General features: G+C 43.1%; 1 protein-coding gene across 3 annotated transcripts in view; it reads right to left on the bottom strand.

Annotated features, from left to right (window-relative positions):
• Positions 1 to 200: 200 nt before the first annotated feature.
• The window catches only part of bckdhb (branched chain keto acid dehydrogenase E1 subunit beta), a 48,876-nt gene continuing 21,313 nt past the window's right edge, over positions 201 to 27,763 (bottom strand). Inside the window, exons 9-11 of one of the 3 annotated variants that reach the window (XM_040165625.2) lie at positions 7,206 to 7,292; positions 2,196 to 2,354; positions 201 to 623 (exon numbers count right to left, since the gene is read on the bottom strand). In XM_040165625.2, the coding sequence (XP_040021559.1) occupies positions 2,214 to 2,354; positions 7,206 to 7,292 (228 nt within the window). In that variant the 3' untranslated portion in view covers positions 201 to 623; positions 2,196 to 2,213. Of the gene's footprint in view, positions 687 to 2,195; positions 2,355 to 7,205; positions 7,293 to 27,763 lie in introns of all 3 variants that reach the window. The other 2 variants (XM_040165623.2, XM_040165624.2) reach the window with 2 other exon arrangements.

Genomic DNA, 27,763 nt, shown 5'->3' with positions numbered 1-27,763 from the left:
TGTTCTGCCTAAACATCTAAATGCAATGCAACAAATATGTGCAAAGTTGTCAAATATATGCAGGTTTTACAAAAATCCCTGAACTTCATCAGATCATTCATCAAATTTGTTAACCTTACGATTGTGGTAAATATTTTCAAGGAGGTTGTTTAAATGTAAGCTGACAAATCAACAGCAACTGCAAATGAACAAACCAAATGTTTTCACCAAATTGATTTATTTTCCATAAAAACCACAGATCAACTATATTAATACAGTACAGGTCAGCTAAGGTCCAACAAAATAAAGATTAGAGCAGAGCTACACACATTCAATGTAAGGTAACAGCACAGAGAGGAAGTCAAACACAATAAGTTCAATCAAATACGTTGACAATATTCCCCACAGCATCCAACACTTATAAAGAGGAAGTCAAATGATGTGCATTGTGACGATGCCAAAGCAAGTATTTCACCATATAGAGTGGATCTTGTAATTTTTTCCCTTGCAAAAGAATGAAGTTCCCAAATGCAGAGGTGCTGTAACAGTCTTTTAGCTGGAAGACACTGGAGGACATGGAGACCATCTGGATGCTGCTTCCCGATCAGATGGTCAACTAAGTGTCTTTTCCTGGCGGCGCTCCACTGATGTGATAAATGAAGAGGAAAAAGAAAGAACGTGAAGTTCAGGAATACCAGAAGGTAGCCATGGAAGAGGAGAGAGGTTCAATAAGTTAAAGGGAATAACTTCACAATAGACGTCAGATGAGATGAAAAAGTAAAGCTGGATGGAGACGACGCGACGTGTAAGATTCAAACAAATATTTGATTAATTTCTCCTTATAGCTTATTAATCAAGGCCAATATTTGAATGCCTATACACAAAGATGACCAACAATTAAACTCTCATTACAAAGGAATCGGTCCTATCAAAGGATTTTCCAACACTTCTGCAACCAAGGAAAGACAACAACATATCTACAGTGCTAGCAAGCACCATGTGGTTATGCAAGTAAATTGGGCTGATCCACGAAACGTGGCCCCTGTAAACACTTGTTACTACAAAAATTCTTGGGTGGTCTGAGTACAGGTACATGCAGCTCTAAATACGGCTGGAAATACACCCAAAACCACAACGTCCCCAGTTGTGCTTATAAGGAGACGGCCGTGTGTCTCCTGCTGGGCCACCAAGAGACAGAACCAGTCAAAAGTTTGGACACACTTTCTCTGTGAGAAATGACTTACTGTATCCAAACTCAACTGTGGACTTGAATTGGCAAGCTTTATTCGGCCGTTAATCATTATTCGCAGTCACTGGAAGAGTCGGACGAGGTCTGTTTTGGATTAACAGTCGTAATGATTTATGTGCCTCCGTATCTTTAATCGTAAGGCTTAGGGTTACAACCAACAATCTGTATCGATTCTTCTGGATTTTTTTCCATTACTTACTCTATTGAGTTAAACAATGTGAATGTGCACATTCTATTTTTTGATAGCACCGGGTTGACTCTTTACCCTATTATTTGAAATTATGTAAAATTGTATTCTAAAAATACAGAAACATGTTTTGTGCTGCACTACTTATTTTTTTTTAATATTCTTTGTTTTCATCTTGCATGAATCCTTAAATGTCGTACTTAAGCGCATTATGCTGGACATGAACATGTTTCATGACTACCAGGTCATTTCTTTAAGATGGATGAACAGGAACCAGCATAATTAGATCTTTAAAACGCTTTGAAGCACCTTTTGCATTTGAAGCACATTTGTTCATTTTTGTCATCGCCTGTACGCAAAATGCCCCTATGATTGCTTTTTTTTTTTAGTGAAATAATGAAGCCATCTGATCAAATTCCACGTGAGCTGGGAAATAAAATGCCTCTTGGTTGCTGTAGCTGCATTTCAGATGTGAATGACACGATGTCTAACCAGGGCCCTGGAACGTGCATTAGCTTGTGATGTCTGGGAAAGAACAAACTACTACAACTATATGTCTGGCAGAGGATTAGATTAGACAACTAAGTAAAAGCCTGTGTAGGAAAATATATGAAATGCAATTTAATTTTCTCTAATGATGGTTGTTACTGATGGAAAGTGGTCATTTGTTTTCATATCCAACTACTTTACTTGAATATATGGTCATGGTTGACAGGCCTTTATATACATGAACTGTTGGAAAATTACACCACACAGTCCTTTAAAAAGGAGATTGCAGACCTTTCCTACCTGACGGGTTCAGTAGTTGATCATCTTCTTAATCGCATCAAAGCACTTCCACTTGTCTGGGATGTAGAAGGGTTCAAAGATGTGAGGGAAGGGCGTGTCATAACCGCAGACCCTGCTGATGGGAGCCTCCAGGTTAAGGAAGCACTGCTCCTGCAAGGAAAAAGAGGAGCACAAATACTCGTTATTGGCTGAATGCTGACATTGTTCAGGCAGGGAAGCCAAGCTACTAACCATGGACATATAAAGAAAATTAGTGCACAATGACAAAGGCTTAGTTGCAAACAAAATAAAAGTATTTTTTCAGTGCATCTATGTTGCAATTCCACCGTTTTATTCCAAATTTGCTTAGAGTTTCAGGGTTCTCACAAAAGGCCTGGTACTTCGACATAGTGGTGCTTTGAGCTAAATAAAATAGAAATGTCAGCATCCTGGCATGTTCACAAACCAGTAAGCTTCATTTAATGCACACAGAACGGGGACAACATAGTCTAAATAAACAAACCTGAGACTGATTCTCTTCAAGAGCAACTGAAAACAACCACTTAGTGGCGCATTGTCATTAATAAGAAAATGTTTTTTTTTTTTTTTAAACTGATTCATTTGCTAACCTGACATGCAGTGACTGAATCAGGGAAACATTTACAATGGAAACTCTCACTGCTAACCCTGAATAAAAAAAAAAAAAGTAGTTTATTGATCAAAGTGAGAGATCGAGTTGAGATTAAAGCCTGAAGTGTTTCATCTTCTCGTCTAGAGTCAACCAGTCAGACAGCAGCAGGGAGTTGGTTCTTTTGTCTGGATCACATCTGTAATCTCCTCTAAATATATTCACTGGAAGTGGGAGAAAAGTACAGGAGTCTGACTGCCTCCACCACAGCTGGACGGAGAACGGCCACACAACTCAAGATTTACTTCAAATCGTTGTTTATCTTTTGGGAAGTGCATCATTATATATAATACACTTAAATGTCAGAATAAAAATATGTCAACCTGGCAGTGCCAAAACGCTTATTTAAAAACGTTGCAGCAGGGGCTTTGCGTTGCCGTGGCAATATTGTGTCTCTTGTCACGCGCAAAGCGAAGACAGAACACCCACAGATTTGAGGTTGCTGTCAGATGGGTCAAGAAAGTGTCATCACTTGTTGTATGAAAGTTTAAATTAGGCATCCCAACCCGCATTATTAGTTCTAGGTCTAGAATTTTATAAAACCTCAATGGGGATAAGATTAAACAACACTTATCAATTTCAGTTCAATCAGCAGTACGCTCTTCTTAATGTGATTTACTTTCAACCGGACCATTGGAAAAAAAAAAAAAGAAAAAAAAAAAAGAAATAGCGTTTATTCATTCGCGCTGCCAATGATTTGAAAAGGGCTGTTCTGACAATTCATGGTGCATTTACACAACAGACCAGCCCATGACATATTAAGCACTATTTTGAGACATTTGACCATTTCTTTTTCACAGGATTTTTTTTTTTTTTTACATTTTTGGCTGTAAAAAAACATTTACAGCCAAATAAGGTCAGGCTAATGTTAATAAGATAAAATTACATTACGTATATTGTTTTATTTTAATTAAATTTAAATCCAGCGCAGGAATGAAAATAACTTGAGGTAATTGATGAATGGATGGCCAAAACATGCAAACCGGTAAATAAATAAATAATATATACGGTAAAGATTCTCTCAACCTCCTTCCCTGTGGACTTCAGAAAAATCGGAGTAATTCTCTCTGGCAGCAGCTACTTAAAATGAAAGCTGATCGCTTTCATGTGCTGACAAATGTCCATGGCCTCAGGGTTTATGAAGCGCAGTAAAAGTCAGTTGTGTATTAAACGTACGTGTGAGTAGAGAATAAAAGAAGCTAGTGGTTCTGTATTAGACGTTTCTTTGAGACATGCTGTAGCATAACCCTTCTATAAGCCTCACACGGCCTCCAGCCAAGAAACCCAATGTCCTGTGACTACGTCATGGGTTTTTTTTGGGTCAAAGAATATGGATATTCAAATTATTAAAAAGGGACTGATTCCGTGCCCATAAGCTCACTAAAACAGTTCAGGGGTGTTCATTTAAACGTGAAATGAATGCATGATGTAACTGGACACTAGCGAACAAATGTTAACCTCATGTGATTTCTGTTGGCATGTTCAGAGTGAAAACACACCCATTTGAAATGAAGTGTGCTTGTATAGGGTGGGTATGCACACGCACACCTCTTGTGGCATACTTTCAACATCACACAGTTGTTGCAGATTTGTCGGCTGCACATCTAGGACGTCCACCACATCCCAGATGAACGAGTAATCGTTTTAGAAAATGGGGATTTTAAACACTGTTTAATTAGTTGTTTAATAATCCAGCAGGCATTTAGCACGGACATTTCCAAACCACTGTCTTTCCTCTGCAGACTGTGCGTCACGCAGGATGTGCAGGTGCTGGTCATATAATTAGAATATGGAGATTTAATTTTGCAACAGGACATGGCAGCTGCACACAGTGCCAAAGCAACCAGTACCTGGTTTAAGGACCATGGTATCCCCGTTCTTAATTGTCCAGCAAACTCACCGGACCGTAAAGCCGTAGAAAATCGATGGGGTATTCTGAAGAGGATGATGCAGAAGAGCTGAAGGCCACTATCAGAGCAACCTGGGCTCTCATAACACCTGCGCAGTGCCACAGACTGACAGACTCGCCGCATTGCTGCAGTCATTCAGGCAAAAGGAGCCCCAACTAGGTATTGAGTGCTGTACATGCTCATACTTTTCATTTACATACTTTTCAGTTGGCCAAGATTTCTAAAAATCCTTTCTTTGTATTGGTCTTAATATTCTAATTGTCTGAGATACTGAATTTTGAATTTTCCTTAGTCAAGCATTCATCAAAATAAAAACAAATAAACATGTGCAATATATCAGTCTGGGTGTAATTAATGAATGAATGAATATAATTACAAATATAAAATAAGTTTCACTTTTTGAATGAAATTGGTGAAATAAAATTGATGATATTCTAATTATATGACCAGCACCTGTATGTTGAGATGGAAGTAACCTAGCAGCTACCAACATGTTCCAGGCCCTATCGGTCCTAAAGTGGTCCGTTGGCCGCTCATCCCCCCTTCTGTTTGACACGTGGAGGAATTCCTCCAGTTTGTCCTTTTTGGAATCTCAGTACTAAGAGTCAAGTCTTTCGTGGTTTGGAGTTCAGGGAAGGACAGTGATTCACCGTTTCTCTCTGTGCATCCCTGAGGTCCATGAAAGCATCGTCTGCCTCCACATCTCATCACTTCTCCGTCCGGACATCTGCCAAACACTGGAGACAGGGCCAGCCAATGACACATTATTATATCACTGGGGCTGAAGCCAGAGCTCGACATAGGAAACCTGCATAGCCCAGCTGACCCCCCCGGTTCCTCACAGAAAGAAAAACAACCATGACGGGATTAAGTAAGGTTGTTCGCTACTAGGTAGTTACTCGAACAGATGAAAAGGTTTACGGTGCGGTACAGCAGTCGGCCCCAAAGCGGGGAGACTTTGCCTCATCTTATCAGGCATTATAGGATAGTGGCCATCAAGCCAAAACAAGCATATTCCTTTATCGTTAACATCTGCAATATAAAGTAGGGTTTAAAAGCGTGACTGAGGCTGCATCCTTTCAGAACAGAACTAAGAACCAGTGTAGGTTTTTCTTTTCACAGTGCAGCCAAACCTTCTGAGGCCATGACAAAACTGCAGATCAAGGGAATCAGTGAACACACAAACAACTTAGATCCCCAAACACAATGTGAAAACATGGAGACGAGGGCGATGAGTCATCGGCCATTTGAGACCTCACTGACGGGGGCGAGATCAGTAAAAGTGGAGAGGATTGATTTATTTTAGTGCTTACACTCTGAGCATGGACCAGGTAACATGCGTGCATTCAATCAGTCCAATGACTGGAGAGGACACGGGTACCAAGGTAACAGTTGAAGAGACGTATCCAGTCCTAAGAGCCTCTCAGGAAGAACCCCCCCCCCCCCCCCTCTCTCACACACACAGCCAGGATGTCAGAAAGAAAAAGCAAATACAGGAAGACTTCTCATTTAGTCATGCAGCACATGTAAGTAATCTGTCAACAGCTGTCAGCTGTTGGTTAAAGTGCCTCTTGTTCTGCCAGGAAACAGCGATATTTCAGTTTAGACCCACTGTACCAACACACACCCACAAGTTCATATGGTTCCTTAGCGTCTTAATGAAATGTCTAACATACTTTGGTCAAAATACCACAAGGATCATTTAAAACAGCACCCTTTTTACCCCGTCTAAAACAGCCGTCCACAGAGTGACCCGTTTTGACTGCGTGTTCCTTTAAATGCTAATGAGCCATCCTTCCTCCCTCCTCCCTTCCTCCCTTCCTCCCTCCACGAGATGCGCTCGCCTAGCTGTTGCTCACGTAGCTACCGGATGTTGTATACGGATCTGTGCGGATTAGGATGACCAGATGTCCGGATTTAGGCGTCTGGCATTTCAATGCCCTGTCCAGCCGGACGCATATTTGTCCTCTTTGTAGTTGGGCTGGGACAAAAGAGCCCTGTCGGCCGTAGCGTCCTCGCCACCTGCCCTCAAACCTGAACGGAGTTTGACATGAAATGCCGCATGGTGTCCTCCTTTTTGGTGTTATGATATGGTCACCCTAGTGGGGTGCTTCATTTGCTTCATGCTGCTAGCTCGCTATTCCAAATGTATCAGAGATTGGCAAAAATGAAGGTGCTTTGGCAAATATCGTATCTATAGTGATTGTAGCGGGGGATGATTTCTACCTCACGCCAGGTTTAAAACCACTGCTTTGGGGAGCTCAGTGAAAGGCTATTTGAGCTTTATTGAAGTGGGACTTTGCTAAAGCCATTGCAACCTATTAAGAGCAGTCGCTTTGAACCTCCCATCGCTGGGGGCTGCAGATCCTAATAAACCCCCATGGAGACACGCTGTGTTCTGACGCACCGATGGCACACACTTACCTGAACTGTAGAGCTAATTTCAGCAGCAAAGCCTCCGGTTATTGGCGCTTCATGGCTGATGACAAGGCGTCCGGTTTTCACCACTGACTGAAAAACAAAAAGACAGATTGAAGAAGGTTCTCCACGGTTTCAAAGCAGCAGCACCTCTAACAGACGGGACAGACATAATCTGCTCAAATGAAACAGGGCAACAGACTCAACATCGTTAGAGGCGCCAGTAATGCTAAGCTGGATGGGTGAACGTCACCAACAATCACCCAAATAGATTTGATACATTCAGACCGGTAACTTGGTGGAGGTGACGATGGTTCATACTGTGGTATCCTCGGTGTCGCTGTGTGTGCACGTATGAAATGGACGCAACACCAGAGTGTGAGTTGGAGGCTGGTAAACGGCGCCAACGGGACGATCTTCTGCATTTGCATTTGGGTTTTTTGCAACTTGACATTATAGGAGAAGGATGCCTCTTGCTGCTCCACCCGTTAAACAGCATAAAACCAGTATTATACTATAATCTAGACCAAAGCTATGTCAGTTCAGTGCCAATTCAGCAGCTTTTCCCTTCCTCTGCCCACACGTCAGCTTTGTTTGGTACCAACAATAATTTTGGTAAAACACCTCTTCAACTCGGCTCAGCATACTTGCCAATATGTACATGTTTTCTACTCTATTTCCATCTAGGGTACGTCACGTGCGAGGAGACTGATAAGTGTGTTTAAAGTCGGTTGTCTAAGTTTAGTTTACGGCACTAAAGAAAAAACGCTGTTTGTGTGAACACAGCGGGTTGGTTATCCAATATCTCTCCATACACTCAGACCACAAAGCGTAGCAGCTCAGAACTAAAGAACCCACTGAAAACAAGCACAGGTCCACTTGTAGATCAGCACTCACAAATGGCAAAGTGTCGTCGTTAGAAGCTGGAATGCAGCGATACTTAAAGCTTTTCCCAGGAAACACTATTGTTTGAAAAGCTCATGTCAGTTTGCAAAAGCTACATATTTAGCAATCAGTTGAGTTGAATGGGTTCACGTGAAAAAAATATTTAAAAAAACACTGATTACATGACACCATCTTCAGGAATGTCCGTGTTAATAACACCGGAAGACAAAAACAACAGTCGGCACAGTGGGGAGGAATAGAGCGATGGGTTGAGAGCAGGGCGATGTCTTGATGTGACATGTTGCTGTTAAGATGACTCATACAGGTGCAGCGCTCTCCTCCACTCTGCATCGTACGCACACTCCACACATAAAACACGCTCTGCACTGTAGGATATCAACACTTTAATCACTGCATCACAATTGCATTCTTTAAGACGCATTAAAAACAAGGGAGCCTGCCACTGTTTTTACAACCGGGGGGGTAGAATTTCAGACTCTGGGTCCTGGGGAAAGCTTGTGACCCAGTTAATAGACAAAGATAAGTCTGTGGCAGGGTGCCCACTTGTGTGCATTAGTTCAGTAGGCTATTATATGTACTGCATAATATAACAGGTGAGCAATAAAGCGAGGAGTCTGCTCGTGTATGTCCTTCACTGATCTCAACATCACGGGCTGGAAGCCGCGCAGTGTCAAATTGGGCGCAAGGTGGACATATTAAATGAACTTTCAATGAAATTGCTGCGGCAAAAACGTGAAACGCAATCCACTTGTCATGTTGTGGGGAACGATGGCGTCCTCCAGGAGGAAAGGAAACCATGGTGTTCAGATTTGTGGCCTGCCAAGTGGTGGCAACACGCTTTAATATTAATTTAAAACAAGGAAATGCTAATGTCAACATGCTCAGAGAGAAACTAATAAGATGCTGAAGTGCATTAGGTGGATGTGCATTTAGTTTATGCAGCATGTGAACATTAGCTGATGAGAACCCAATACCACGTGCAGGGTTGGCGGATGAGACCGTCGGGTACTTTGCAGATATTTGACTCGGGGACATAATGGTTTTGACCTGGTGATGGCGCTTGATGGAGAGTCTGGGTTTCACCTAAATACTCAGGACTTGGAGACGGAATAATTATCAACAGGAAAATGTCATGGTGATCCACAGTGTCGAAACACCACACAGGTCAAAGCTATGGGATTTAGTATTGTGGGAAGACATTTGTCAGTCCACATCAGTGCACCTCCACCCGAACAGAAAGGAGAGTCGTAACGGCTCCTGTTGTCAGATTGCAAACTACTCACAGCCAAAACTGTTCGACTCATTCAACTCACCTCACTGCCAACAGTTAAACTACACACTGGAGACAAAGAAACTTTCTGAGGTGATCTTTTACACATTAAAAGTAGCGGTCGTCTTCTAACCAGTTGCTGTAGGTTGCTTTGTGGGTTTTCAGGAGACATCCTCCAACGGAAACCTGTCATGACAGTGAACTTGGAACAGAGGCTCAGAAATCACTTTCAGGACAGCGATGCAGCCAAATAAAATCCATCGGACTCCTAAAAGATGATCAGTCAGGTTCATCCAAGGAGAGAAATGAAACTATTTGAGGGAGAACTGAACAATTCAAGATGTCTTGAACATTTCAATGCTGCCTGGGGAAGTGCTGGGAGGGGATCTCCATGTTGTGCCTCATGAGATTATCACACAGCGACTCGTGTCCCGGGAGTCCAGAAGTCTTTTGCTCAAATTGGAGCAGTGTGTTGTTTAGGCGTTGTTTAGAGAAAATAGCAAACATTGCACCAAAATGAAAGGTGGGCAATGACAATGGACCACAGTGGGATTTACTTAGGTGCAAAAGAGAAGCGGTGCAATATTGTGTAAAAACAAAGTAACCTTATTGTCAAATTCACTAGAAAATATGTTATTTCAACGTTCTAATTGTGTTGGAAATCAATTGGTTTCTTTAATTGACTTCTCTTTACTTAGATTTGATTCATCTGATGTACAGTACCTGTCAAAGGGTTGGAGACTGGAACACAACTGGAATTGTGTCCAACCTCTTTGCTGGAACTGTACTTCACCAGAATGACAAAACCCAAGGTAGACAGGCAATAAATTCGTCAACTTGTCACTTACTATCCTCCTCCCATTACATGCCAGAGTTGTTCCGCTGGCGGCAGAGGGCACGTCATGTTTACTGCCATACGCACCCATATGCCTAACGAGCAGCGTAGAGCTCGTCCTCCTGCGCTCACTCGGCCCTCACCTACTTCTAACCGTCTCTTCCACCATTTGCCTCCTTCTGGCCGGTCGTTTAATCTCCATCAATAGCTTTTTTCTTTTCCTCCCTCCATCCCTAAAACTTTCCATTTCACCGTCAACCCTAAAGCACCCGGTGCGCCCCGCTATGCTTCCTCACCACTAGGAGGCCAAAGACCTCGCATAACCTCAGAGAGCTGTCACTCTCCCATGAAACACACACACACACACACGACAGAGTTACTTTCCCAGGTTGCCTTCAGCTTCCGATGCAGTTGTGGGATTTTGGCATTGAAGTGTCATCTTCGCAAAATAGAAAACACGGAAATATACAGCAGAAAAAGAGTATATAATACACAGACCACTAATTCATTGTAGAGTGTACAGACTATGGGGATGAGAAATGAATAAAAACAGTCCATAATTGTGGCTAAACTGGGCTGTGGTTGGACTGGGGCTGAATCCCATAACGTGCTTTTCAAAGCTTTTAAAAACACACTACTCTTTCCAGAAAAAGTTGCCAACACTTATTTGTTGGCTCTGTATTTTTTTCGCCACTAAATTGGTCTAAAATAAAATAAAAATAGCGGTGATGACAAAAAAGTTGAATGAAAGTACAGACTCCCATATAGTACGCCTCCTCTTTCTCCACGCAGTCCATCAAAAACGCAACAGGAGGAGGAAGTCTAAGCTCTGTGCCGCCGCCGAGGAGTCGTCCTCGCCGCTGCTTCGCCTCCTCTCCGCCGGCCCTGTAATTGCGCGGCCGCCGCAGGGTCCGAACTCAAGCGCCACCGTGTGATCTCACTGACAAATGAGAGCTGAGACGAGGCCCAACTACTGCCTGGGGCTTTTAAAGTGGCACGCTGCGATTAGCCTCAGCGAACCAGAGGCCCCCCCACTCACAATCACTCCCGCGCTCTCACGACAGAGGAGGAAAGTGAGAACCAGGGAGTGAGTGGGAAAGGAGAAAGGGTCGGCTCTGGGCGGAGGGCCAAGCCGTACTCCAGAGGAGCCAAAGGAGACCTCACAGAAATAACTCCAAAACATCCCATAAAGTCACATTAAACGCAATTCATCTCAATTCAACTGATCTAACGCGCACACACGGCACTCGCCTAGCTGTCTACCTTTATGGCCCTTGAACCGCACAACCTCATCCGCTCTAATAATTCAACTTTCACAGGTGCTATAAAAGGGGTCCGTACCATGCCTGTTAATTTGTGGCCCGTGGGCCACCTCCAAGTGACACTGCATAAATAAAACCGATGTACGACAAAACGTGTGGGCCACACTGCATATATTTGTAATTTACATAAACATTTCTAATGAACTCAGAATGGAACAAGAGAGAGAGTATTTTGTGTAAGATACACTGAACTGCAGAACAACAAAGCACCATTTAGTACCAAAAAAGAAAAATAAACCAGCAAAGTTATGACTGAACCGACTTCTTTTAAAAAAAAAAAAAAGAACAATGAGCAATTAAATAAGCAAATACGTTGTGAGGTTAAGTCAAAAGTGGCAGTTGAGTTTGCCAGGTTTAAATCTTGTACACGCCTCTGACATGGCTGCCTTTGGGATTCATTTATCAGTTTTTTCTAGAAGAAATGTCATAGATAATATTGCTTGATACATCCCCCATGGTAATAACCATTTACTGCTTGTCTGGCTTTTAATATCTATTGCAGCAACGTTTACTCTGGGAACATATCAACTTTCATTCTACTATATTCCAATTCTCTCTTAAAGCCAATTTTCATTACTTGAGAATGTCAGAAAAATTGATTGCTTGAGTGTTTGGCGTTAATGGCTCCCAATGCACATGACATTCCCACAGGACCATAAAGACACCACAGATGCGCCTGCATCTGGCTCGCATCAACACTGTGCAAAGAGAGGTTTAGGGGGGAAAAGAAAATTGGACCCAAAACTATTTGTCCCTTTGATAACAGTGATGGATAATAAATTCAGTTGGGACACATGCAAAACTGTCAACATAATTTACCATAATATTTGTGGAATAATTGCCAATTGCCAGTGTGCACACACAGTATGTTAGACAGCTGATTCATACGTGTGTTGAGCGCTCGTACAGAGTATTCTCTGCTATTTTTGCCATCCAACGGCTGTGTCCATATGTGATGGACTGGGAGAAAAGGATAAAACAACCGTGGCGTTATGCAGCCGACTGGCTCGCGGGACCACAGTGCCAAAATTCAATACAAACCCTGAGCGACACACAGTGGTCTAATAAGTGCAGACTACAATTTAGCACAATGCAGGAGCTGCAGAGCGCCAGGTGCTACACCAGGTCAATTCAGCCCAACGCCACATTTCACTCCCTGAGCCATGAGAGCATTATTTGTGTAGTCCCCCCCCTTCCCACCTCTCGTTTTCTTTGAATATAAACATCTGGTTGAAATCAGTGCAAATGTTTGCAGTTCTGCAAAGTTCTGCAGAATTGCTTCATCTTTCCGAGTAGACTTCCTCTGGGACTGGTGCAGAATCCCATAATGTGCTTTTCAAAGCTTTTAAAAACACACTACTCTTTCCAGAAAAAGTTGCCAACACTTATTTGTTGCCTCTGTATTTTTTTCGCCTTCTGCAGAATTGCTTCATCTTTCCGAGTAGACTTCCACTTTGAGTGGAAAACAAAAACTATCCAAACATTGGCTAAATATAAAATCTTGTTAAAAAGGACAAATGTCATGTGTGTGTAAATAGGAGACAAAAGCAAACAGAGCCGAGCCGCCCTGCTAGCGGACCGGAGGTAGTGTAACACCTTCTTAAAACCATCAGCCGCCATATGCTGTGTAAAACACTTAAGACCACCGAACTTCAGGCACAGGTATTTTCTTTTTTGGAAGAATATGCTTCCAACCTGAGAACAGCATGATCAGAGTGCTGTCAAAGGGCCAAACTGAGCAATCATACAATCTAAACCTCTAAGTGCAACACAGCCTATGCAAGTCTAATGAAAACATGACAAAGAACTGATCAGATAATTGTAATTATTGTTAAATAATTCCCGATCACAGATTTTAAATTGTTGCATGAAAAGAAAAGCACAACGCATAAGAAAATGTGTTTCATATTCACTTCAAAAGCTGCTGGGAAAAGATCAACATTAAAACCTCCCTTTAGATTGATGACATGTTTTAATACTTTTTGGTTCGATTTCAGGTTATGCAACAGATGCATGATTTATAAAGGGACTTTTATCAACTGGTGTGTGTTGTAAGCAGTGTTGGGAAGTAATAGTATTCTGAATACTTTGATTACTTCCACATTGAATTGCATTTTGTATGAGTTTGCTAAAACAACCGGGGCAACATGCAACTAAAACCACATGGAAGCATTTAAACATATAAAAGCTTCCACAGTAGTGTTAACAAGTACCTGAACTCGCAGATGCATTTTTGTGTTTGTAGTCCTGCAACTGCATACTGCAAAAATCTAACCTCAGTTTAAGCGAACACAAGCTCATTTTAGCTAACGTTATCTCGCATGTCAAACAGGGCTACTCAAGGCAGACGCGTACGTCTGCATCTTGTTGTGTTGCGCAGTCGTGACGACGCACTTGTTTTAATTCATGGTTCTAGAAGGCTTGCGCGTGTTGCAGAGCAATAGGTGGAGTAACGTGTTTTGTCGAAGACTACCTAGAGAGAGTCAGTTATTTATTTACCATAGACTTTATTGCCCCGTGCATCGCCACTGCTGCTTTTCATCGCGGACACATTTGTCTCGTATTTTCCTCCACAACTTTGTTCACATCGACCGGCAAACCAACGTTTGCAGAGATACATTACATGTCATTTAGCTGACGCTTTTATCCAAAGCGACGTACAATAAGTGCATTCAACCATAAGGTACAAACTCAGGAGAACAAGAAGCAAGAAAGTGCAATTTCCGCAAATAAGCCAATTTACAATTTGCTATAGATGAGTGACGTTACAAGTACAATTTAAGTGCTATAATTTGTTAGAGTCTGAAGAGGTGTGTCTTTAGTTTGCGGCGGAAGATGTGAAGGCTCTCTGTGGTCCTGGTGTCTTCAGACAGCTCGTTCCACCATTTCGGCGCAAGGACAGCAAAGAGTCGAGATCTAGTCGAGTGTTTTGCTCTCAGTGAGGGAGGGACGAGTAGTTTTGCAGATGCAGAGCGGAGAGTGCGGGTCGGGATGTAGGGTTTGACCATGTCCTGGATGTAAGCTGGACCCGATCCATTCACAGCATGGTACGTGAGCACCAATGTTTTGAACTGGATGCGGGCAGCCACCGGTAGCCAGTGAAGAGAGCGGAGGAGTGGAGTAGTGTGGGAGAATTTCGTAAGGTTGAAGTCGAGCTGCTGCATTCTGAATGAGCTGCAGAGGTCAAATGGCGGTGGCAGGGAGACCAGCCAGGAGGGAGTTGCAGTAGTCCAGGCGGGAGATGACAAGAGCCTGAATCAGTACCTGCGCTGCCTTCTGAAGGGAGGAAATAAGGATCTGGTGGTTGACCGTGTCAAATGCAGCAGAGAGGTCCAGAATTTGTAGAAGATGTGATGAAATGGGGTCAAGAGGGCAGGTGGTCGGACGGGCAGAGGTTACTAGGGTAAGAATTTGGTTATATTTCGACAAAAGCTCTTCAATCTGATCAATTCTCTTTGTTTTAATAATGGCGGTATTGTGCTACAAAACCGGAAATGTGAGACTCTGTAAAGGATGCAGTTAGCAGACCAATCACAGGCTTGCGGGCTGCAGGAGGCTCGCATCGCGTTTCACGCAAGTCTAGAAGAATTGGTCGACGCACACAGCAGATGACTACAATTGGCTAATTAAAAAATAAACCTACTTTTGGACGCTAAAAGAAGGTTGTCGCTGGCAAGCAGAGGACGCACTGCAGTTATATTCCGTTCTCCCTTCGCTTTGTTTAACATGAAATGCTTATTGAATTAATGGATTTCCAGGATAGAAAAGCATTCCTTCCCCGGCTCTGTTGTGCTCTGGCACCTGCTCCTCTTCAGACTCCGTTAGCCGCTACTGATCGCACAAATAGAATTTTTTCATTTGTTTTCATGTAGGGGGGCTTCTGGGAAATCAAGTAGCCTTCATTTATTTAGAGAGAGTGAATAAACTCGTGAAACAGAAGTACAGTCCTGTAATCCATTGATTTCAACATGTAAATATTCTGAATACCATCTTCTATTTAAATTGTAACTATTGGAATACAGTTACTCATCGTTTTTATTCTAAATACGTAACGCCGGTACATTCATTCCGTTACTCTCAAACACACACACACACACACACACACACACACACACACACACACACACACACACACACACACACACACACACACACACACACACACACACACACACACACACACACACACACACACACACACACACACACACACACGACAGAGAGTTACTTTCCCAGGTTGCCTTCAGCTTCCGATGCAGTTGTGGGATTTTGTCATTGAAGTGTCATCTTTGCAAAATAGAAAACACGGAAATATAGAGCAGAAAAAGAGTATATAATACACAGACCACTAATTTATTGTAGAGTGTACAGACTATGGGGATGAGAAATGAATAAAAACAGTCCATAATTGGGGCTAAACTGGGCTGTGGTTGGACTGGTGCAGACTCCCATAATGTGATTTTCAAAGCTTTTAAAAACACACTACTCTTTCCAGAAAAAGTTGCCAACACTTATTTGTTGGCTCTGTATTTTTTTCAGAGTAAAAAAATACAATAAAAGGGAGTGAGTGGGAGAGGAGAAAGGGTCGGCGCTGGGCGGAGGGCCAAGCCGTACTCCAGAGGAGCCAAAAGAGACCTCACAGAAATAACTCCGAAACATCCCATAAAGTCACATTAAACGCAATTCATCTCAATTCAATTGATCTAACGCGCACACACGGCACTCGCCTAGCTGTCCTGTACCTTTATGCCCCTTGAACCGCACAGCCTCATCCGCTCTAATAATTCAACTTTCACAGGTGCTATAAAAGGGGTCCGTACCATGCCTGTTAATTTGTGGCCCGTGGGCCACCTCCAAGTGACACTGCATAAATAAAACCGATGTACGACAAAACGTGTGGGCCACACTGCATATATTTGTATAGACCCCACAGATGCGCCTGCATCTGGCTCGCATCAATACTGTGCAAAGAGAGGTTTAGGGGGGAAAAGAAAATTGGACCCAAAACTATTTGTCCCTTTGATAACAGTGATGGATAGTAAATTCAGTTGGGACACATGCAAAACTGTCAACATAATTTACCATAACATTTGTGGAATAATTGGAACAATTGGCAGTGTGCACACACAGTATGTTAGACAGCCGATTCATACGTGTGTTGAGCGCTCGTACAGAGTATTCTCTGCTAGTTTTGCCATCCAACGGCTGTGTCCATATGTGATGGACTGGGAGAAAATGATAAAACAACCGTGGCGTTATGCAGCCGACTGGCTCGCGGGACCACAGTGCCAAAATTCAATACAAACCCTGAGCGACACACAGTGGTCTAATAAGTGCAGACTACAATTTAGCACAATGCAGGAGCTGCAGAGCGCCAGGTGCTACACCAGGCCAATTCAGCTCAACGCCACATTTCACTCCCTGAGCCATGAGAGCATTATTTGTGTAGTCCCCCCTCTCGTTTTCTTTGAATGTTAACATCTGGTTGGAATCAGTGCAAATGTTTGCAGTTTTGCAAAGTTCTGCAGAATTGTTTCATCATTCCGAGTAGACTTCCTCTGGGACTGGTGCAGAATCCCATAATGTGCTTTTCAAAGCTTTTAAAAACACACTACTCTTTCCAGAAAAAGTTGCCAACACCTATTTGTTGCCTCTGTATTTTTTTCACCACTAAATTGGTCTAAAATAAAATAAAAATAGCGGTGATGACAAAAAAGTTGAATGAAAGTACAGACTCCCATATAGTACGCCTCCTCTTTCTCCGCACAGTCCATCAAAAACGCAACAGGAGGAGGAAGTCTAAGCTCTGTGCCGCCGCCGAGGAGTCGTCCTCGCCGCTGCTTCGCCTCCTCTCCGCCGGCCCTGTAATTGCGCGGCCGCCGCAGGGTCCGAACTCAAGCGCCACCGTGTGATCTCACTGACAAATGAGAGCTGAGACGAGGCCCAACTACTGCCTGGGGCTTTTAAAGTGGCACGCTGCGATTAGCCTCAGCGAACCAGAGGCCCCCCCACTCACAATCACTCCCGCGCTCTCACGACAGAGGAGGAAAGTGAGAACCAGGGAGTGAGTGGGAAAGGAGAAAGGGTCGGCTCTGGGCGGAGGGCCAAGCCGTACTCCAGAGGAGCCAAAGGAGACCTCACAGAAATAACTCCAAAACATCCCATAAAGTCACATTAAACGCAATTCATCTCAATTCAACTGATCTAACGCGCACACACGGCACTCGCCTAGCTGTCTACCTTTATGGCCCTTGAACCGCACAACCTCATCCGCTCTAATAATTCAACTTTCACAGGTGCTATAAAAGGGGTCCGTACCATGCCTGTTAATTTGTGGCCCGTGGGCCACCTCCAAGTGACACTGCATAAATAAAACCGATGTACGACAAAACGTGTGGGCCACACTGCATATATTTGTAATTTACATAAACATTTCTAATGAACTCAGAATGGAACAAGAGAGAGAGTATTTTGTGTAAGATACACTGAACTGCAGAACAACAAAGCACCATTTAGTACCAAAAAAGAAAAATAAACCAGCAAAGTTATGACTGAACCGACTTCTTTTAAAAAAAAAAAAGAACAATGAGCAATTAAATAAGCAAATACGTTGTGAGGTTAAGTCAAAAGTGGCAGTTGAGTTTGCCAGGTTTAAATCTTGTACACGCCTCTGACATGGCTGCCTTTGGGATTCATTTATCAGTTTTTTCTAGAAGAAATGTCATAGATAATATTGCTTGATACATCCCCCATGGTAATAACCATTTACTGCTTGTCTGGCTTTTAATATCTATTGCAGCAACGTTTACTCTGGGAACATATCAACTTTCATTCTACTATATTCCAATTCTCTCTTAAAGCCAATTTTCATTACTTGAGAATGTCAGAAAAATTGATTGCTTGAGTGTTTGGCGTTAATGGCTCCCAATGCACATGACATTCCCACAGGACCATAAAGACACCACAGATGCGCCTGCATCTGGCTCGCATCAACACTGTGCAAAGAGAGGTTTAGGGGGGAAAAGAAAATTGGACCCAAAACTATTTGTCCCTTTGATAACAGTGATGGATAATAAATTCAGTTGGGACACATGCAAAACTGTCAACATAATTTACCATAATATTTGTGGAATAATTGCCAATTGCCAGTGTGCACACACAGTATGTTAGACAGCTGATTCATACGTGTGTTGAGCGCTCGTACAGAGTATTCTCTGCTATTTTTGCCATCCAACGGCTGTGTCCATATGTGATGGACTGGGAGAAAAGGATAAAACAACCGTGGCGTTATGCAGCCGACTGGCTCGCGGGACCACAGTGCCAAAATTCAATACAAACCCTGAGCGACACACAGTGGTCTAATAAGTGCAGACTACAATTTAGCACAATGCAGGAGCTGCAGAGCGCCAGGTGCTACACCAGGTCAATTCAGCCCAACGCCACATTTCACTCCCTGAGCCATGAGAGCATTATTTGTGTAGTCCCCCCCCTTCCCACCTCTCGTTTTCTTTGAATATAAACATCTGGTTGAAATCAGTGCAAATGTTTGCAGTTCTGCAAAGTTCTGCAGAATTGCTTCATCTTTCCGAGTAGACTTCCTCTGGGACTGGTGCAGAATCCCATAATGTGCTTTTCAAAGCTTTTAAAAACACACTACTCTTTCCAGAAAAAGTTGCCAACACTTATTTGTTGCCTCTGTATTTTTTTCGCCTTCTGCAGAATTGCTTCATCTTTCCGAGTAGACTTCCACTTTGAGTGGAAAACAAAAACTATCCAAACATTGGCTAAATATAAAATCTTGTTAAAAAGGACAAATGTCATGTGTGTGTAAATAGGAGACAAAAGCAAACAGAGCCGAGCCGCCCTGCTAGCGGACCGGAGGTAGTGTAACACCTTCTTAAAACCATCAGCCGCCATATGCTGTGTAAAACACTTAAGACCACCGAACTTCAGGCACAGGTATTTTCTTTTTTGGAAGAATATGCTTCCAACCTGAGAACAGCATGATCAGAGTGCTGTCAAAGGGCCAAACTGAGCAATCATACAATCTAAACCTCTAAGTGCAACACAGCCTATGCAAGTCTAATGAAAACATGACAAAGAACTGATCAGATAATTGTAATTATTGTTAAATAATTCCCGATCACAGATTTTAAATTGTTGCATGAAAAGAAAAGCACAACGCATAAGAAAATGTGTTTCATATTCACTTCAAAAGCTGCTGGGAAAAGATCAACATTAAAACCTCCCTTTAGATTGATGACATGTTTTAATACTTTTTGGTTCGATTTCAGGTTATGCAACAGATGCATGATTTATAAAGGGACTTTTATCAACTGGTGTGTGTTGTAAGCAGTGTTGGGAAGTAATAGTATTCTGAATACTTTGATTACTTCCACATTGAATTGCATTTTGTATGAGTTTGCTAAAACAACCGGGGCAACATGCAACTAAAACCACATGGAAGCATTTAAACATATAAAAGCTTCCACAGTAGTGTTAACAAGTACCTGAACTCGCAGATGCATTTTTGTGTTTGTAGTCCTGCAACTGCATACTGCAAAAATCTAACCTCAGTTTAAGCGAACACAAGCTCATTTTAGCTAACGTTATCTCGCATGTCAAACAGGGCTACTCAAGGCAGACGCGTACGTCTGCATCTTGTTGTGTTGCGCAGTCGTGACGACGCACTTGTTTTAATTCATGGTTCTAGAAGGCTTGCGCGTGTTGCAGAGCAATAGGTGGAGTAACGTGTTTTGTCGAAGACTACCTAGAGAGAGTCAGTTATTTATTTACCATAGACTTTATTGCCCCGTGCATCGCCACTGCTGCTTTTCATCGCGGACACATTTGTCTCGTATTTTCCTCCACAACTTTGTTCACATCGACCGGCAAACCAACGTTTGCAGAGATACATTACATGTCATTTAGCTGACGCTTTTATCCAAAGCGACGTACAATAAGTGCATTCAACCATAAGGTACAAACTCAGGAGAACAAGAAGCAAGAAAGTGCAATTTCCGCAAATAAGCCAATTTACAATTTGCTATAGATGAGTGACGTTACAAGTACAATTTAAGTGCTATAATTTGTTAGAGTCTGAAGAGGTGTGTCTTTAGTTTGCGGCGGAAGATGTGAAGGCTCTCTGTGGTCCTGGTGTCTTCAGACAGCTCGTTCCACCATTTCGGCGCAAGGACAGCAAAGAGTCGAGATCTAGTCGAGTGTTTTGCTCTCAGTGAGGGAGGGACGAGTAGTTTTGCAGATGCAGAGCGGAGAGTGCGGGTCGGGATGTAGGGTTTGACCATGTCCTGGATGTAAGCTGGACCCGATCCATTCACAGCATGGTACGTGAGCACCAATGTTTTGAACTGGATGCGGGCAGCCACCGGTAGCCAGTGAAGAGAGCGGAGGAGTGGAGTAGTGTGGGAGAATTTCGTAAGGTTGAAGTCGAGCTGCTGCATTCTGAATGAGCTGCAGAGGTCAAATGGCGGTGGCAGGGAGACCAGCCAGGAGGGAGTTGCAGTAGTCCAGGCGGGAGATGACAAGAGCCTGAATCAGTACCTGCGCTGCCTTCTGAAGGGAGGAAATAAGGATCTGGTGGTTGACCGTGTCAAATGCAGCAGAGAGGTCCAGAATTTGTAGAAGATGTGATGAAATGGGGTCAAGAGGGCAGGTGGTCGGACGGGCAGAGGTTACTAGGGTAAGAATTTGGTTATATTTCGACAAAAGCTCTTCAATCTGATCAATTCTCTTTGTTTTAATAATGGCGGTATTGTGCTACAAAACCGGAAATGTGAGACTCTGTAAAGGATGCAGTTAGCAGACCAATCACAGGCTTGCGGGCTGCAGGAGGCTCGCATCGCGTTTCACGCAAGTCTAGAAGAATTGGTCGACGCACACAGCAGATGACTACAATTGGCTAATTAAAAAATAAACCTACTTTTGGACGCTAAAAGAAGGTTGTCGCTGGCAAGCAGAGGACGCACTGCAGTTATATTCCGTTCTCCCTTCGCTTTGTTTAACATGAAATGCTTATTGAATTAATGGATTTCCAGGATAGAAAAGCATTCCTTCCCCGGCTCTGTTGTGCTCTGGCACCTGCTCCTCTTCAGACTCCGTTAGCCGCTACTGATCGCACAAATAGAATTTTTTCATTTGTTTTCATGTAGGGGGGCTTCTGGGAAATCAAGTAGCCTTCATTTATTTAGAGAGAGTGAATAAACTCGTGAAACAGAAGTACAGTCCTGTAATCCATTGATTTCAACATGTAAATATTCTGAATACCATCTTCTATTTAAATTGTAACTATTGGAATACAGTTACTCATCGTTTTTATTCTAAATACGTAACGCCGGTACATTCATTCCGTTACTCTCAAACACACACACACACACACACACACACACACACACACACACACACACACACACACACACACACACACACACACACACACACACACACACACACACACACACACACACACACACACACACACACACGACAGAGAGTTACTTTCCCAGGTTGCCTTCAGCTTCCGATGCAGTTGTGGGATTTTGTCATTGAAGTGTCATCTTTGCAAAATAGAAAACACGGAAATATAGAGCAGAAAAAGAGTATATAATACACAGACCACTAATTTATTGTAGAGTGTACAGACTATGGGGATGAGAAATGAATAAAAACAGTCCATAATTGGGGCTAAACTGGGCTGTGGTTGGACTGGTGCAGACTCCCATAATGTGATTTTCAAAGCTTTTAAAAACACACTACTCTTTCCAGAAAAAGTTGCCAACACTTATTTGTTGGCTCTGTATTTTTTTCAGAGTAAAAAAATACAATAAAAGGGAGTGAGTGGGAGAGGAGAAAGGGTCGGCGCTGGGCGGAGGGCCAAGCCGTACTCCAGAGGAGCCAAAAGAGACCTCACAGAAATAACTCCGAAACATCCCATAAAGTCACATTAAACGCAATTCATCTCAATTCAATTGATCTAACGCGCACACACGGCACTCGCCTAGCTGTCCTGTACCTTTATGCCCCTTGAACCGCACAGCCTCATCCGCTCTAATAATTCAACTTTCACAGGTGCTATAAAAGGGGTCCGTACCATGCCTGTTAATTTGTGGCCCGTGGGCCACCTCCAAGTGACACTGCATAAATAAAACCGATGTACGACAAAACGTGTGGGCCACACTGCATATATTTGTATAGACCCCACAGATGCGCCTGCATCTGGCTCGCATCAATACTGTGCAAAGAGAGGTTTAGGGGGGAAAAGAAAATTGGACCCAAAACTATTTGTCCCTTTGATAACAGTGATGGATAGTAAATTCAGTTGGGACACATGCAAAACTGTCAACATAATTTACCATAACATTTGTGGAATAATTGGAACAATTGGCAGTGTGCACACACAGTATGTTAGACAGCCGATTCATACGTGTGTTGAGCGCTCGTACAGAGTATTCTCTGCTAGTTTTGCCATCCAACGGCTGTGTCCATATGTGATGGACTGGGAGAAAATGATAAAACAACCGTGGCGTTATGCAGCCGACTGGCTCGCGGGACCACAGTGCCAAAATTCAATACAAACCCTGAGCGACACACAGTGGTCTAATAAGTGCAGACTACAATTTAGCACAATGCAGGAGCTGCAGAGCGCCAGGTGCTACACCAGGCCAATTCAGCTCAACGCCACATTTCACTCCCTGAGCCATGAGAGCATTATTTGTGTAGTCCCCCCTCTCGTTTTCTTTGAATGTTAACATCTGGTTGGAATCAGTGCAAATGTTTGCAGTTTTGCAAAGTTCTGCAGAATTGTTTCATCATTCAGAGTAGACTTCCTCTGGGACTGGTGCAGAATCCCATAATGTGCTTTTCAAAGCTTTTAAAAACACACTACTCTTTCCAGAAAAAGTTGCCAACACCTATTTGTTGCCTCTGTATTTTTTTCACCACTAAATTGGTCTAAAATAAAATAAAAATAGCGGTGATGACAAAAAAGTTGAATGAAAGTACAGACTCCCATATAGTACGCCTCCTCTTTCTCCGCACAGTCCATCAAAAACGCAACAGGAGGAGGAAGTCTAAGCTCTGTGCCGCCGCCGAGGAGTCGTCCTCGCCGCTGCTTCGCCTCCTCTCCGCCGGCCCTGTAATTGCGCGGCCGCCGCAGGGTCCGAACTCAAGCGCCACCGTGTGATCTCACTGACAAATGAGAGCTGAGACGAGGCCCAACTACTGCCTGGGGCTTTTAAAGTGGCACGCTGCGATTAGCCTCAGCGAACCAGAGGCCCCCCCACTCACAATCACTCCCGCGCTCTCACGACAGAGGAGGAAAGTGAGAACCAGGGAGTGAGTGGGAAAGGAGAAAGGGTCGGCTCTGGGCGGAGGGCCAAGCCGTACTCCAGAGGAGCCAAAGGAGACCTCACAGAAATAACTCCAAAACATCCCATAAAGTCACATTAAACGCAATTCATCTCAATTCAACTGATCTAACGCGCACACACGGCACTCGCCTAGCTGTCTACCTTTATGGCCCTTGAACCGCACAACCTCATCCGCTCTAATAATTCAACTTTCACAGGTGCTATAAAAGGGGTCCGTACCATGCCTGTTAATTTGTGGCCCGTGGGCCACCTCCAAGTGACACTGCATAAATAAAACCGATGTACGACAAAACGTGTGGGCCACACTGCATATATTTGTAATTTACATAAACATTTCTAATGAACTCAGAATGGAACAAGAGAGAGAGTATTTTGTGTAAGATACACTGAACTGCAGAACAACAAAGCACCATTTAGTACCAAAAAAGAAAAATAAACCAGCAAAGTTATGACTGAACCGACTTCTTTTAAAAAAAAAAAAGAACAATGAGCAATTAAATAAGCAAATACGTTGTGAGGTTAAGTCAAAAGTGGCAGTTGAGTTTGCCAGGTTTAAATCTTGTACACGCCTCTGACATGGCTGCCTTTGGGATTCATTTATCAGTTTTTTCTAGAAGAAATGTCATAGATAATATTGCTTGATACATCCCCCATGGTAATAACCATTTACTGCTTGTCTGGCTTTTAATATCTATTGCAGCAACGTTTACTCTGGGAACATATCAACTTTCATTCTACTATATTCCAATTCTCTCTTAAAGCCAATTTTCATTACTTGAGAATGTCAGAAAAATTGATTGCTTGAGTGTTTGGCGTTAATGGCTCCCAATGCACATGACATTCCCACAGGACCATAAAGACACCACAGATGCGCCTGCATCTGGCTCGCATCAACACTGTGCAAAGAGAGGTTTAGGGGGGAAAAGAAAATTGGACCCAAAACTATTTGTCCCTTTGATAACAGTGATGGATAATAAATTCAGTTGGGACACATGCAAAACTGTCAACATAATTTACCATAATATTTGTGGAATAATTGCCAATTGCCAGTGTGCACACACAGTATGTTAGACAGCTGATTCATACGTGTGTTGAGCGCTCGTACAGAGTATTCTCTGCTATTTTTGCCATCCAACGGCTGTGTCCATATGTGATGGACTGGGAGAAAAGGATAAAACAACCGTGGCGTTATGCAGCCGACTGGCTCGCGGGACCACAGTGCCAAAATTCAATACAAACCCTGAGCGACACACAGTGGTCTAATAAGTGCAGACTACAATTTAGCACAATGCAGGAGCTGCAGAGCGCCAGGTGCTACACCAGGTCAATTCAGCCCAACGCCACATTTCACTCCCTGAGCCATGAGAGCATTATTTGTGTAGTCCCCCCCCTTCCCACCTCTCGTTTTCTTTGAATATAAACATCTGGTTGAAATCAGTGCAAATGTTTGCAGTTCTGCAAAGTTCTGCAGAATTGCTTCATCTTTCCGAGTAGACTTCCTCTGGGACTGGTGCAGAATCCCATAATGTGCTTTTCAAAGCTTTTAAAAACACACTACTCTTTCCAGAAAAAGTTGCCAACACTTATTTGTTGCCTCTGTATTTTTTTCGCCTTCTGCAGAATTGCTTCATCTTTCCGAGTAGACTTCCACTTTGAGTGGAAAACAAAAACTATCCAAACATTGGCTAAATATAAAATCTTGTTAAAAAGGACAAATGTCATGTGTGTGTAAATAGGAGACAAAAGCAAACAGAGCCGAGCCGCCCTGCTAGCGGACCGGAGGTAGTGTAACACCTTCTTAAAACCATCAGCCGCCATATGCTGTGTAAAACACTTAAGACCACCGAACTTCAGGCACAGGTATTTTCTTTTTTGGAAGAATATGCTTCCAACCTGAGAACAGCATGATCAGAGTGCTGTCAAAGGGCCAAACTGAGCAATCATACAATCTAAACCTCTAAGTGCAACACAGCCTATGCAAGTCTAATGAAAACATGACAAAGAACTGATCAGATAATTGTAATTATTGTTAAATAATTCCCGATCACAGATTTTAAATTGTTGCATGAAAAGAAAAGCACAACGCATAAGAAAATGTGTTTCATATTCACTTCAAAAGCTGCTGGGAAAAGATCAACATTAAAACCTCCCTTTAGATTGATGACATGTTTTAATACTTTTTGGTTCGATTTCAGGTTATGCAACAGATGCATGATTTATAAAGGGACTTTTATCAACTGGTGTGTGTTGTAAGCAGTGTTGGGAAGTAATAGTATTCTGAATACTTTGATTACTTCCACATTGAATTGCATTTTGTATGAGTTTGCTAAAACAACCGGGGCAACATGCAACTAAAACCACATGGAAGCATTTAAACATATAAAAGCTTCCACAGTAGTGTTAACAAGTACCTGAACTCGCAGATGCATTTTTGTGTTTGTAGTCCTGCAACTGCATACTGCAAAAATCTAACCTCAGTTTAAGCGAACACAAGCTCATTTTAGCTAACGTTATCTCGCATGTCAAACAGGGCTACTCAAGGCAGACGCGTACGTCTGCATCTTGTTGTGTTGCGCAGTCGTGACGACGCACTTGTTTTAATTCATGGTTCTAGAAGGCTTGCGCGTGTTGCAGAGCAATAGGTGGAGTAACGTGTTTTGTCGAAGACTACCTAGAGAGAGTCAGTTATTTATTTACCATAGACTTTATTGCCCCGTGCATCGCCACTGCTGCTTTTCATCGCGGCCACATTTGTCTCGTATTTTCCTCCACAACTTTGTTCACATCGACCGGCAAACCAACGTTTGCAGAGATACATTACATGTCATTTAGCTGACGCTTTTATCCAAAGCGACGTACAATAAGTGCATTCAACCATAAGGTACAAACTCAGGAGAACAAGAAGCAAGAAAGTGCAATTTCCGCAAATAAGCCAATTTACAATTTGCTATAGATGAGTGACGTTACAAGTACAATTTAAGTGCTATAATTTGTTAGAGTCTGAAGAGGTGTGTCTTTAGTTTGCGGCGGAAGATGTGAAGGCTCTCTGTGGTCCTGGTGTCTTCAGACAGCTCGTTCCACCATTTCGGCGCAAGGACAGCAAAGAGTCGAGATCTAGTCGAGTGTTTTGCTCTCAGTGAGGGAGGGACGAGTAGTTTTGCAGATGCAGAGCGGAGAGTGCGGGTCGGGATGTAGGGTTTGACCATGTCCTGGATGTAAGCTGGACCCGATCCATTCACAGCATGGTACGTGAGCACCAATGTTTTGAACTGGATGCGGGCAGCCACCGGTAGCCAGTGAAGAGAGCGGAGGAGTGGAGTAGTGTGGGAGAATTTCGTAAGGTTGAAGTCGAGCTGCTGCATTCTGAATGAGCTGCAGAGGTCAAATGGCGGTGGCAGGGAGACCAGCCAGGAGGGAGTTGCAGTAGTCCAGGCGGGAGATGACAAGAGCCTGAATCAGTACCTGCGCTGCCTTCTGAAGGAAGGAAATAAGGATCTGGTGGTTGACCGTGTCAAATGCAGCAGAGAGGTCCAGAATTTGTAGAAGATGTGATGAAATGGGGTCAAGAGGGCAGGTGGTCGGACGGGCAGAGGTTACTAGGGTAAGAATTTGGTTATATTTCGACAAAAGCTCTTCAATCTGATCAATTCTCTTTGTTTTAATAATGGCGGTATTGTGCTACAAAACCGGAAATGTGAGACTCTGTAAAGGATGCAGTTAGCAGACCAATCACAGGCTTGCGGGCTGCAGGAGGCTCGCATCGCTTTTCACGCAAGTCTAGAAGAATTGGTCGACGCACACAGCAGATGACTACAATTGGCTAATTAAAAAATAAACCTACTTTT

This window comes from Gasterosteus aculeatus, chromosome 20 (assembly GCF_964276395.1).
Source record: "Gasterosteus aculeatus chromosome 20, fGasAcu3.hap1.1, whole genome shotgun sequence".
In the NCBI taxonomy this organism is placed as follows: Eukaryota; Metazoa; Chordata; class Actinopteri; order Perciformes; family Gasterosteidae; genus Gasterosteus; species Gasterosteus aculeatus.
The sequence above is the reverse complement of the archived record's forward strand: the minus strand, read 5'-3'. Positions and strand labels throughout refer to the sequence as shown.